The sequence below is a fragment of the Bufo bufo genome, chromosome 7, assembly GCF_905171765.1.
Source record: "Bufo bufo chromosome 7, aBufBuf1.1, whole genome shotgun sequence".
NCBI lineage: Eukaryota > Metazoa > Chordata > Amphibia > Anura > Bufonidae > Bufo > Bufo bufo.
The window spans coordinates 116075997-116090403 of NC_053395.1; the positions used below are offsets into that span (position 1 = coordinate 116075997).

A 14407-nucleotide genomic window follows, 5' to 3' on the forward strand; every position below is an offset into this window, starting at 1 on the left:
AGCTGATGTCTACTCCCTGGTGTTCCGATGCTGTTACCTAGCATATAGCGCGGGAGAATGTAACGGGGGCCACAGCGGCGCAACGGTGCGGCACCCAGAAATAGTATTAAGTGCAGGGAGATCCCCCATGTATGCCCTACATGTCCTGCTAGTTAATTAATAAAGTATTGACCCATGATTGTGTAAATCCCAGCGAGTGCTTGTGATAGTCTCCAATTCTTTATTTCATGTCAAAATAATACATATTACATGGACGCATTTCGGCCTGTTCAGCCTTCGTCAGCATGCTCTGGGTCCGAGTGCCAGCTATTTTCTGGATTCTTTGGACCCATGAATGCGGCAGCGGCACTTGTGTTCTCCCTCTTGCCCAGGGTCCAATCAATATTAAAGACGGCCCTGGTGAGTGCCAAAGCCTTCTCTGGGCTCATAGGACACAGTGCTGTACATAGTATAGCGGCTGTGCTTGGTATCACAGCTCAGCCCCATTCACTTCTATGGGGCTGAGCACTATACCAAACATATATGGTACTGTGCTTGGTGAGCACAGAGAAGGCTGGGGCGCTCACAGGAGCGCCAATGCCTTCTCAAAAAACTTATCGACGGGGGTCTGTAAACCCTTTTTAAATATCTGTCCCTTCTAACGTAGCATATGTAGCTTAATAGTAGAGTTGTATTACTAATATTGTAAACTATTAATTCAAACTAAAGTTGAGTTACTGTATCTGAGGAAACAGTGTGGGAAATGATATTATGTTGCCTTTTAGGGTCATAAAGGACTGGATGGCCCAAAAGGAGAGATCGGAGCAGCAGGAGCAAAGGTAAGAAATTAATATATGCATGGCAACTAAATACTTTAATTGTAGAATTTCTGGAGGAAAAAAATGTCAGGAAAGTAGCCTGAGGCCGAGTTCACACGAACGTGTGTTAACCATGCCTGTGCTGCGGCCCGCAAATAGCGGGCTGCAATGCACGATCGTCGGCCGTAGGTCAGCCGCATCGGATCGTGGACCCATTCACTTTAATGGGTCCGCGATCCGGCCGTTCCGCAAAAAGATAGGACTTGTTCTATCTTTTAGCGGAACGGAAGTACGGGACGTAACCCCACGTAACCCCACGGATTTGCGGACCCATTGAAGTGAATGGGTCCGCATCCGTGATGCAGAATTCACACGGAACTGTGGCCGTGTATTGCGGCCCGCGATTTGCGGGCCGCAATACGGCCACAGATCACACACGTTCGTGTGAACTTAGCCTAAGGCTACTTTTACACTTGCAGCAGAGTGATCCAGCAAGCAATCTGCATGCAAACAGACAGCATTTGTAGACGGATCCGGATGCGGGTCCGTCTTACAAATGCATTGCAAGAACGGATCCATCTCTCCGGATGTCATCTGGAGAAATGGATCCGTTATATATTTTTTTTACATTTTTTTACCGGTCTGACTCTGCACATGCACAGACCGGAAGGACGGATCCAACATTTTTAATGCTGGATCCGGCACTAATACATTTCAATGTAAATTAATGCCGGATCCGGCATTCTGGCAACTGATCCGGAATTTTGGACAGAGGTAATACCGCATTGAGCCCCTATGACGGAACTCAGTGCCGGAAAAGAAAAACGCTAGTGTGAAAGTACCCTTAGAATAGATGAGGGCTTTTTTTTTGTAGAAAACCATGCACTAAAATAGAGTAGTATCACATTAAAAGGGTTGTACCATAACCATGGACATATCTCATTGAAATAGTGGCGAATGCTTATGGAGTTAAAATAATTGTAAAACTTGCAATATAATCAAGGGTTAATGTGCTAATCACAAATTCCTTAGCTGGGGAAAATGGGCCTTGTTTAGAATATGGATAAAGATATGATCTTGGGAAGTGCAACAAAATGTTGCCTGTGAAGTAACTCCACTATAACAAGGAACTACAAAAGGTTTCTGTGACCAAATTTGCTTTTTCTTCCAGCATATACGTGATATGTCTTTCTTTATGATTGGAACACGTCATATTACACTATATTAAGCTCTCCCACTGCTATTTCATATACTGTAAATAAATGAAGCTGGGAAATATGCTTTGATTCCTGCCTAGTGAAGTACTTAAATATTTGTGATTTGAAATCAATAGACAAGGGAAACTCCATTAGCAGTTCCCAAAGTTCTTTTATTTTAACATCATGTATCCACTCGGAGGGCCCCACTGCTCAAATATCCACTGTTTGCTAGAATGGGGTCCTGAGCTCCTCTTCCTCCTAGCTGCATGGCAATCAAGCGGCAATCAAGCATGCACAGTGCAACTCCTTTCAAGGTCTATAGGACTGATGGAGAGAGCAGGGTGAATTCACACTGATTATCATTGCAGCCATACAACAAGTAGGAGCAGGGGTCTCTAGACCCTCGTTTAGCAATCAGTTCGGACCTAGTGTAGGGCGCCCAGTGATCAGTCATTTATCTCCTATTCTGTAGATAGACAATAAGTGTCACAACCTTTTTAATCTTGAAAGCATCACCAATTTCCAATAAATACACATATACTCACACATATCTTATCTGAATACATATTGTATTAACTGAGACAGTTACCTAACTACATATTCTTTACTGTATCATTTAGGGTGAAAATGGTCCTTCTGGTCCAATGGGTTTAAATGGCCCACCGGTAAGTTTGGAACAGCATATAGGCACATTGTGAAAAGTTCTATTAATTTTGTTTTCCTATTTTTTTCCTATAATAGCCTAGAAGAATGCATGTACATATCTAGTGTAGTTGTTTAACTTGCTTTTTGACCCCTTTCAAATGAGCGAGTTTCATTCTCCGGACTCGCAGCGTGAGTATGCAGCAGCTCCCGCCCTGACATCCCAGCACTGATGGGGCCGCATAGCATTATAGTAATATATGATGCTATGTAACCTTTACAGTTATGGAATGTATTGTATAACACCGACAAAATGCTGTCACTGTTATCCAATACATTCCAGACCTCTAAGGGTTATATAGCATCATAAATCACTATACTGCTATGCGACCCCGTCAGTGCTGGGAGGTCAGGACGGGCACTGCTGCACACTCACGCTGAGAGTCCGGAGTGTGGAACTCGCTTGTCTGAAAGGGTCCTTCGGGTGGTGATAGATTAGATACCAACTTATGAAAGCATGAACTTGGGACTTGGTAGTAATCTGCCATGATCCTATCACATGCCTTTAGTACCATTTTTCTTTTTTGAATTGGGATGACTGTTAAAGGGGTATTCTCATCTTGCTACTTCATTCTCAATTGCTGCCAGCTAGCTGTTCACTTCCTGGTTTTCTGCTGTTAAGGCTGGGCGGGCTTAGGCAGCTAGAGTGAAGGCCGGCCACGCCTCCTTATGACATCACACTGAGAACTCAGTCCTTGTGTGCTAGTTCATGTGAAGAGTATGACTCATCAGTCTGGCAGCCTGCAGTGTCTGTGAGGCCCCTCCCCCTGCTGGGGGAATCATCAGAGAACATTTTTATTCTACTCCCCCACTAGCACTGTGTCTGAAAAGCTTCATATACAGCTCTGCTACATCTGTCTGCTTATCTCTTCAACCAGCACTATGTCAGAACAGCTGCATATTCAGCTCTGCTACATCTGTTTCTCTCTTCCACCAGCATTGATGCTGACCCGCCAAATATACAGCTCTGCTACATCTGTCTATTCCCTTCCCCATTAGAAATGTGTCTGAACAGCAGCGTATTCAGCCCTGCTACATCAGTTTCTCTCTTCCACCAGCATTGATGCTGACCCGCCACATATACAGCTATGCTACATCAGTTTCTCTCTTCCACCAGCATTGATGCTGACCTGCCACATATACAGCTCTGCTACATCTGTCTATTCCCTTCCTTACTAGAACTATGGCTGAACAGCAGCATATTCAGCACTGCTACATCCATCAGCCCCCATATGCCTCCATCAGCCCCCAAGTGCTTCCATCAGCCCCATATGCCTCCATCAGCCGCCCATGTGCCTCAAACAGCCCCCTATGTGCCTCGAACAGTCCCCATGTGCCTCAAACAGCCCCCCATGTGCCTCAAACAGCCCTCATGTGCCTCCAACAGCCCCCCATGTGCCTCAAACAGCCCCCATGTGCCTCAAACAGCCCTCAATTGCCTCAAACAGCCCCAAGTGCCTCCAAAAGCCTCCAAGTGCCTCCAACTGCCCCCAACTGCCCCCATGTGCCTCCAACTACCCCCATGTGCCTCCTACTGCCCCCAAGTGCCTCCATATGCCCCCATTAAAATAGCCCCCAAGTGCCTCCATAAGCCCCCATTCAAATAGCCCCCCAAGTGCCTCCATAAGCCCCCATTCAAATAGCCCCCAAGTGCATCCATATGCCCCCAAGTGCCTCCAACTGCCCCCAAGTGCCTCCATATTGCCCCATTCAAATATCCCCCCAAGTGTCTCCTTAAACCCCCATTCAAATAGCCCCCCAAGTGCCTCCATATGCCCCCATTCAAATAGCCTTCCAAGTGCCTCCAACTGCCCCCATTAAAATAGCCCCTAAGTGCCTCCATATGCCCCCATTCAAATAGCCTCCCAAGTGCCTCGATATGCCCCCATTCAAACAGCCCCCAAGTGCCTCCAACTGCCCCCATTCAAATAGCCCCCCAAGTGCCTCCAACTGCCCCCATTCAAATAGCCCCCCAAGTGCCTCCATATGCTCCCGGTCAAATAGCCCCCCAAGTGCCTCCATAAGCCCCCATTCAAATAGCCCCCCAAGTGCCTCAAATAGCCCCCAATCGTTGGTGGAATTGGTGGTGCATGTAAAAATAATACTCACCCACCGCTTATGAAGTTGTCTCCCGGTCCTCCTCTCCGACACTGTCCAGACTCGTCTCGGGCGGCCGTGCATGGCAGAACTATATTCTGTTGTGCTGCGTTGGAGCCGCGCATGCGCGGCTCTCTTTTAGACGCGACTCAAAATAATCTGCGCATGCGCGGCCCATGGATGCAGCATCGAAGGGGAAACGACTGCGAAGAGAACAGTAGCTTTTTGTTAATGATATATATTTACAAAAAAGTTAAATGGGGGATAAATATTTTAATCAAAGATGATTAATCAGATGGGAATACCCCTTTAAAGGGGAATTCCTATATCAGTCTTTCAAGGCAGAGATGGGAATAACCGGTGCAAATACTGGCTACGAGTAGCTGAAGTTACAAAAATATCCAAGCCGACTGCACTCCACTGTTTCTGTAAATCACATAGCAGTGAACAGGAGCTATGCAAACAGCATAGCACAGCAAGCCACACTCTTTGTGGTAACTCAGAAGTTACCAAAACTATGTAGCTCGCTGTACTATCTGTTTTTGTAGCTCCAGTTGATGGCTATTGGAGATATCGAAACAGCAGAGTGCAGTCAGCTCAGCCTTTTCTGGAGGTTCTCCTACCCCTGGCCTGTGCTTAGGCCTCTTTCACACTTGCGTTGTTGGGATCCGGCATGCACTTCCGTTGCCGGAGGTGCCCGCCGGATCCGCAAAAACGCAAGTGTACTGAAAGCATTTGAAGACGGAACCGTCTTCCAAATGCTTTCAGTGTTACTATGGCACCCAGGACGCTATTAAAGTCCTAGTTGCCATAGTAGGAGCGGGGATCGGGGGAGCGGTATACTTACAGTCCGTGCGGCTCCCGGGGCGCTCCAGAATGACGTCAGAGCGCCCCATGCGCATGGATGACGTGATCCATGCGATCACATGATCCATGCGCTTGGGGCGCCCTGACGTCACTCTGGAGCGCCCGGGGAGCCGCACGGACGGTAAGTATACTGCTCCCCCGCTCCCCGCTGCACTTTACCATGGCTGTCAGGACTTTAGCATCCCGGCAGCCATGGTAACCATTCAGAAAAAGCTAAATGTCGGCTCCGGCAATGCGCCGAAACGACGTTTAGCTTAAGGCCGGATCCGGATCAATGCCTTCCAATGGGCATTAATTCCGGATCCGGCCTTGCGGCAAGTGTTCCGGATTTTTGGCCGGAGCAAAAAGCGCAGCATGCTGCGGTATTTTCTCCGGCCAAAAAACGTTCCGTTCCGGAACTGAAGACATCCTGATGCATCCTGAACGGATTTCTCTCCATTCAGAATGCATTAGGATAATCCTGATCAGGATTCTTCCGGCATAGAGCCCCGACGACGGAACTCTATGCCGGAAGACAATAACGCAGGTGTGAAAGAGCCCTCACTCTTAGAATTCTTTAAACAACTGTAGCAAAGTTGGACTTGGCCCAGTATTTATACAATTAGTTTATAGACCTTGGGAAAAGCATGATGCCATTCAAAAGTAAAACATGAAAATGTAAAAAAATAAATAAAAATAACCTGAGGAAAAGGAGAAGCATTTTTGGATATGTAACGCTGACTAGTGCTATTCTTGTGGTACAATTTGTTTCATCCTGGCTGAGCTCTATACATCTAAAAAATCGGAAGTTTATTTTTTATTTTTTTTTATGCACTTTATGCATATAGCGCTACTAAATTCCGCAGCTCTTTACAGACATTAGCATTCAACTGTCCCCAATGGGGCTCACAATCTAAGGTCCTTATCAGTATGTCTTTCGAGTGTGGGAGGAAACTGGAGTACCCAGAGGAAACCCACGCAAACACGGGGAGAACATACAAACTCCATTCTGAACCCTTTTTTTATGGGCGCCTGTGGCTTGTGATCTAGCTCTGACCACCGGTCCGAAGTGTGCACTCCTCTGACAAAAACTCAGTCTCTATCAAACTCCTAATTAGAGTTCTGAGACATCTTGCTTGCTCACCAAGCTTTGCTATCCTTGTTCTTTTCTAAGGAGCCTCCATGCAATACCCTATTCACCATTGAGCCAGACTATACAACTGCTTTGAGGCCGAATGCTGAATTCCTTCTGTTTCAGACATGTCACTTTCCTGCAGCCGCCATTAGGGGGAGCACAGTGCAAAGAGATTTGTTATAGTTTACATTCCCTCAGCATGAGTTACATTTTTATAAACCAACTATTACTTTTTCTGGCATTGGGTAAAAGCATTACATCTATTAGGGTGAATATGATTTTTACACTCGCGTCCAAGCCACCATGGCAACCAAACGGAGCCCCGCGATTTCACTGCAGGGTCTCCGATCGTAACTGCATCCCTCTGCTCTCACTCACAGGTGGCGCAATCAGCGTTGATCCTGGCACCTGAGGGATCAAATGACGGGGGTAGCGCGATCAGCCACTGCAGAGGCCCGCTCCATACATCCCCTGCACCACAGAGACGTGACAGTGGTTGAAAGGGTTAAAAAACGAAACAACAAAATGAGCATGGAGATTGAGTCCTTAACCCCTTAAGGACCGGGCTCATTTTCACCTTAAGGACCAGGCTCATTTTCACCTTAAGGACCAGGCCATTTTTTGCAAATCTGACCAGTGTCACTTTAAGTGCTCATAACTTTAAAACGCTTTGACTTACCCAGGCCGTTCTGAGATTGTTTTTTCGTCACATATTGTACTTCATGACACTGCTAAAATTGGGTCAAAAAAGTTAATTTTTTTGCATAAAAAAATACAATTTTTACCGTAAATTTTGAAAAATTAGCAAATTTCAAATTTTCAGTTTCTCTACCTCTGTAATACATAGTAATACCCCCAAAAATTGTGATGACTTTACATTCCCCATATGTCTACTTCATGCTTGAATTGTTTTGGGAATGATATTTTATTTTTTGGGGATGTTACAAGGCTTAGAAGTTTAGAAGCAAATTTTGAAATTTTCAGAAATCTTCAAAATCCCACTTTTTATGGACCAGTTCAGGTTTGAAGTCATATTGTGAGGCTTAGATAATAGAAACCTCCCAAAAATGACCCCATTCTAGAAACTACACCCCTCAAGGTATTCAAAACTGTTTTTTCAAACTTTGTTAACCCTTTAGGTGTTCCACAAGAGTTAATGGCAGATGGAGAAACAATTTTGAAATTTATATTTTTTGGAAAATTTTCCAATATAATCAATTTTTTCCAGGAGTAAAACAAGGGTTAACTGCCAAACAACACTCAAAATGGGTTGCCCTGATTCTGTAGTTTGCAAAAACACCCCATATGTGGTCGTAAACTACTGTTTGGCCGAACGGTAGCACATAGAAGGAGGGGAACACCATATGGGTTTTGGAAGGCAGATTTGGCAGGACTGGTTTTGTTTATACCATGTCCCATTTGAAGCCCCCTGTTGCACCCCTAGAATAGAAATTTCAAAAAAGTGACTCCATCTAAGAAAGTACACCCCTCAAGGTATTCAAAACTGGGTTTACAAACTTTGTTAACCCTTTAGGTGTTCCACAAGAGTTAATGGCAGATGGAGAAACAATTTTGAAATTTCTATTTTTTGGAAAATTTTCCAATATAATCAATTTTTTCCAGGAGTAAAACAAGGGTTAACTGCCAAACAACACTCAAAATGGGTTGCCCTGATTCTGTAGTTTGCAAAAACACCCCATATGTGGTCGTAAACTACTGTTTGGCCGAACGGTAGCACATAGAAGGAGGGGAACACCATATGGGTTTTGGAAGGCAGATTTGGCAGGACTGGTTTTGTTTATACCATGTCCCATTTGAAGCCCCCTGTTGCACCCCTAGAATAGAAATTTCAAAAAAGTGACTCCATCTAAGAAAGTACACCCCTCAAGGTATTCAAAACTGGGTTTACAAACTTTGTTAACCCTTTAGGTGTTCCACAAGAGTTAATGGCAGATGGAGAAACAATTTTGAAATTTCTATTTTTTGGAAAATTTTCCAATATAATCAATTTTTTCCAGGAGTAAAACAAGGGTTAACTGCCAAACAACACTCAAAATGGGTTGCCCTGATTCTGTAGTTTGCAAAAACACCCCATATGTGGTCGTAAACTACTGTTTGGCCGAACGGTAGCACATAGAAGGAGGGGAACACCATATGGGTTTTGGAAGGCAGATTTGGCAGGACTGGTTTTGTTTATACCATGTCCCATTTGAAGCCCCCTGTTGCACCCCTAGAATAGAAATTTCAAAAAAGTGACTCCATCTAAGAAAGTACACCCCTCAAGGTATTCAAAACTGGGTTTACAAACTTTGTTAACCCTTTAGGTGTTCCACAAGAGTTAATGGCAGATGGAGAAACAATTTTGAAATTTCTATTTTTTGGAAAATTTTCCAATATAATCAATTTTTTCCAGGAGTAAAACAAGGGTTAACTGCCAAACAACACTCAAAATGGGTTGCCCTGATTCTGTAGTTTGCAAAAACACCCCATATGTGGTCGTAAACTACTGTTTGGCCGAACGGTAGCACATAGAAGGAGGGGAACACCATATGGGTTTTGGAAGGCAGATTTGGCAGGACTGGTTTTGTTTATACCATGTCCCATTTGAAGCCCCCTGTTGCACCCCTAGAATAGAAATTTCAAAAAAGTGACTCCATCTAAGAAAGTACACCCCTCAAGGTATTCAAAACTGGGTTTACAAACTTTGTTAACCCTTTAGGTGTTCCACAAGAGTTAATGGCAGATGGAGAAACAATTTTGAAATTTCTATTTTTTGGAAAATTTTCCAATATAATCAATTTTTTCCAGGAGTAAAACAAGGGTTAACTGCCAAACAACACTCAAAATGGGTTGCCCTGATTCTGTAGTTTGCAAAAACACCCCATATGTGGTCGTAAACTACTGTTTGGCCGAACGGTAGCACATAGAAGGAGGGGAACACCATATGGGTTTTGGAAGGCAGATTTGGCAGGACTGGTTTTGTTTATACCATGTCCCATTTGAAGCCCCCTGTTGCACCCCTAGAATAGAAATTTCAAAAAAGTGACTCCATCTAAGAAAGTACACCCCTCAAGGTATTCAAAACTGGGTTTACAAACTTTGTTAACCCTTTAGGTGTTCCACAAGAGTTAATGGCAGATGGAGAAACAATTTTGAAATTTCTATTTTTTGGAAAATTTTCCAATATAATCAATTTTTTCCAGGAGTAAAACAAGGGTTAACTGCCAAACAACACTCAAAATGGGTTGCCCTGATTCTGTAGTTTGCAAAAACACCCCATATGTGGTCGTAAACTACTGTTTGGCCGAACGGTAGCACATAGAAGGAGGGGAACACCATATGGGTTTTGGAAGGCAGATTTGGTAGGACTGGTTTTGTTTATACCATGTCCCATTTGAAGCCCCCTGTTGCACCCCTAGAATAGAAATTTCAAAAAAGTGACTCCATCTAAGAAAGTACACCCCTCAAGGTATTCAAAACTGGGTTTACAAACTTTGTTAACCCTTTAGGTGTTCCACAAGAGTTAATGGCAGATGGAGAAACAATTTTGAAATTTCTATTTTTTGGAAAATTTTCCAATATAATCAATTTTTTCCAGGAGTAAAACAAGGGTTAACTGCCAAACAACACTCAAAATGGGTTGCCCTGATTCTGTAGTTTGCAAAAACACCCCATATGTGGTCGTAAACTACTATTTGGCTAAACGGCAGGACATAGAAGAAGGGGAACGTCATTTTTGGAAGGCAGATTTTGCTGGACTGGTTTATTGACACCATGTACCCTTTCAAGCCCCCTGATGCACCCCTAGAGTAGAAACTCCATAAAAGTGACCCCATCTAGGAAACTACGGGATAAGGTGGTTGTTGTTTTGGGACTATTTTTGGGGTAAATTTGATTTTTGGTTGCTCTATATTAGTCTTTTTTGAGGCAATGTAACAAAAAAATGTAATTCTAAAATTGTTTCTACATTCACTATTTGGTTTTGTGGAACACCTAAAGGGTTAACATAGTTTGTAAAGTAACTTTTGAATACCTTGAGGGGTGTAGTTTCTTAGATGGGGTCACTTTTTTGGAGTTTCTAGTCTAGGCTACATCAGGGGGGGCTTCTAATGGGACATGGTGTCAAAAAAAAAACTGTCCATCAAAATCTGCCTTCCAGAAACCATATGGAGTTCCCTTCGTTCTATGCCCTGCCGTGCGGCTATATAGCCATTTACGACCACATATGGGGTGTTTCTGCAAACTACAGAATCGGGGCAATAAATATTTAGTTTTGTTTGGCTGTTAACCCTTGCTTTATTACCGGCAAAATGGATTCAAATTGAAATTTTGCCCAAAAATTGGTGTTTTGGCACAGTTTTTATTTTATATTTTTAACACCGTTCATCCGAGGCGTTTGGTCAAAAGTTATTTTTATAGCGACGACTTTTACGCACGCGACGATGCCCAATATGTATGGCTCTCAGACTTTGGAGACACTAAGCAGGCATCCTAAAACTGCGGCCCTCCAGATATTGTAAAACTACAATTCCCACCATGCCCTGCTGATGGCTGTAGGTTGTCTGGGCATGCTGGGAGTTATAGTTTTACAACATCTGGAGGGCCGCAGTTTGAGGATGCCTGCTCTAAAACTAATATTTTTTGGGGAAAGAAAAATTGTTTCCGTGTCTCCAAAGTCTGAGAGCCATAGTGTTTTATGTTCTCTAGTGGACTGTTGAGGATTATAAAAATTTAGTACTCCATGGAAGTGTGATACTCCCTGAAGCAATTGATAATGCAGAGGCCCGGATGATCGGGGCAAGTGTCACATTGAGTAGTGGTGTCCTTCCGTATCCCCCTCTTGTGACACACTCTGCACTTTTTTTGGGTTCGTCCCTTCTTTCCAGTATGGGGGACCACACCTGGAAAGTGTTGGCCAGGGACGATCCGGGCGCCTCCAATTCCCGAGGTACTCCGGCCTGCTCTTTCCCGGTCCGAAAAGATCAGGTCTTTGAGGACTGCCTCATAGAACTGGAGGAATGTCCCTGTGCTGCCAGCGCTTCGGGATAGTACAAAAGAGTTGTACATGGCAACCTGTACCAAGTAGACCGCAACTTTTTTGTACCATGCCCGGGTTTTGCGCATGGCGTTATATGGCGTGAGGACTTGATCAGAGAGATCAACTCCTCCCATATACCGATTGTAGTCGACGATACAATCGGGCTTGAGGACCGTTGCCGCGGTACCTCGCACAGGGACAGGGGTGGTGCCGTTACCGTGGATTGTGGACAGCATAAGGACATCCCTCTTGTCCTTATACCTGACCAGCAACAGGTTTCCACTGGTAAGGGCACGGGTCTCACCCCTGGGGATAGGTACCTGGAGGGGGTAGGCAGGGAGGCCGCGTTGATTTTTCCGCACGGTCCCACAAGCGAACGTGGATCTGGCGGCAAGGGACCTGAACAAGGGAATGCTGGTATAAAAGTTATCCACGTACAAGTGGTAACCATTATCCAGCAGTGGGTACATAAGGTCCCACACGAGTTTCCCGCTAACACCCAGAGTGGGGGGACATTCTGGGGGTTCAATACGGGAATCTCGCCCCTCGTACACACGAAATTTGTAAGTGTACCCTGAGGCACTCTCACAAATTTTGTATAGCTTCACGCCATACCTCGCCCGCTTTGTGGGAATGTATTGGCGGAAACTGAGTCTCCCCTTGAACGCAACGAGAGACTCATCAACCGCGACCTCCCTTCCAGGTACGTAGGCCTGCTGAAATGTGGCCCCAAAGTGATCGATGACCGGCCGTATCTTATACAGCCGGTCATAGGCAGGATCACTTCGGGGGGGACATGCTGCATTATCGGAATAATGCAGACATTTCCGGATGGCCTCAAACCGGTGACGTATCATGACCATACTGTACAGTGGGGTCTGGTAGAGTATGTCCCCACTCCAGTATTGCCTGACACTGGGTTTTTGGACTAGACCCATATGCAGCACGAGGCCCCAAAATGTCCTCATTTCGGCTGCACTGACCGGCGTCCAGCCACCGGGTCTAGCCAAAACTGAGCCTGGGTTTTGAGCGACGAACTGTTGGGCGTACAGATTCGTCTGCTCCACCATCAAATTCACCAGTGAGTTACTGAAAAAAAAACTAAAATAGTCTATTTCAGTAAACCCCACTGTGGGAATCTGGATTCCAGGATTGCCAGCAAAATCCGGAATCTCAGGCTCAAAGTCCACTGGGGGACACCAGCTAAGTTCATCGGCAGGGGGCTCCGGTGGACTTATTTGGTGGGCCGGGAAACCAGTACGAACCCCAGGGCGGCTCGTACTAGGGTGGGCCACAGGATCCCTAGCATGTGGGGCCCCTGGCTCCGCCTGGCGGCGTCTCCGCCGCCTTGGTGGCTCATCGTCATCAGATGATGATGAGGAGGATGCGGATGACAAAAGGAATGTGGGGTCATCCTCATCCTCACTGGGGCTCTCAGAGTCGGAGGCAATCTGGGCGTATGCCTCCTCGGCCGAGAACATCCGGTGGGCCATGGGTGTGTGTGCGTGTAGGTGTGCGTGTGTGGCAAACTTTATTATATGTGCGTGTGTGTGGGGGCAACGGGTGTTCGCGTACTAAAAAGTCCAGGCAAAAAAATGGGCAAGTGTTAGAAAAAAAAAAAGTTAAAACTTGCTGATCAGCGGTACAACGCTGATCAGCGGTCGGTGGGGTGGTGGGGCGGGCGATGCGCTAACAGTGGACGGACGCTAAAAAGGGCCGGCCAGTCAGCGCACGCAGAAAAAAAAAAGTGGTGGTGAGTGGGGGGTGGGGGGTGCTGGTGGGGGGTGGGTGGGGGGGGGAGGCAGGTGGGGGGGGGGGAAGTGGCTGGTGGGGGGTGGGTGGGGGGGCAAGTGGCAGGAGGGGTCTGGGTTAGGGTTAGATGGAAGTTTGGAAGTTTGGAATAAAAGTACTTTTTTTTTTTTTTTTCTAACTTACTTTTCCCTTCTTTCCCTGCCTAACGGTGCCTCTCCCTCACTGACCCTAACCTACCTGGGTGGCGATGGGTGCAGGAGGGTGATGGATGCCGATTAGGGGGACACAGGAGCTCGTTCTGGACGGTGCTGCACGGTCAGGGTGCTGGACAGGAAGAGGAGGGGAGAGAGGAGCGCAGGAAGTTTGAATCTCGCGCCTCTCTCCCCTGCACCAATCAGCACCCTGGACAGCGGCATTCAGCACCAGGGCCAGCACCGCCTCTCCAAATCCTCGGACTGCGATAGGTGGTGTATAATTACGCCACCGATCGCAGTCTTTTTCCGGTTCATCGGGTCACAGGACACCCGAATGGACCGGAAACGCAGAAAACCGCAGGTCTGAATTGACCTGCGGTTTTCTGCGATCGCCGATACGGGGGGGTCAAATGACCCCCCCCTGCATTGTTACGGGATGCCGGCTGAATGATTTCAGCCGAAATCCCGTTCCGATTAACCCCTGCGGCGCCGGAGTTCCGATTTTAAGTCAGGACGTACCGGTACGTCCTCGGTCCTTAAGGACTCGGGAAATAGGGCGTACCGGTACGTCCTAGGTCCTTAAGGACTCGGGAAATAGGGCGTACCGGTACGTCCTAGGTCCTTAAGGGGTTAAAGGGGCTCTCTCA

The 14407-nt window shown here is 46.1% G+C and overlaps 1 protein-coding gene across 1 annotated transcript in view; it reads left to right on the forward strand.

Moving 5' to 3' along the window:
* The window catches only part of COL5A2 (collagen type V alpha 2 chain), a 275036-nt gene that overhangs the window by 163427 nt on the left and 97202 nt on the right, over window positions 1–14407 (forward strand). Inside the window, exons 14-15 of the mRNA XM_040439368.1 lie at window positions 765–818; window positions 2617–2661. Coding sequence (XP_040295302.1) covers window positions 765–818; window positions 2617–2661 — 99 coding nt within the window. The remainder of the gene's footprint in view (window positions 1–764; window positions 819–2616; window positions 2662–14407) is intronic.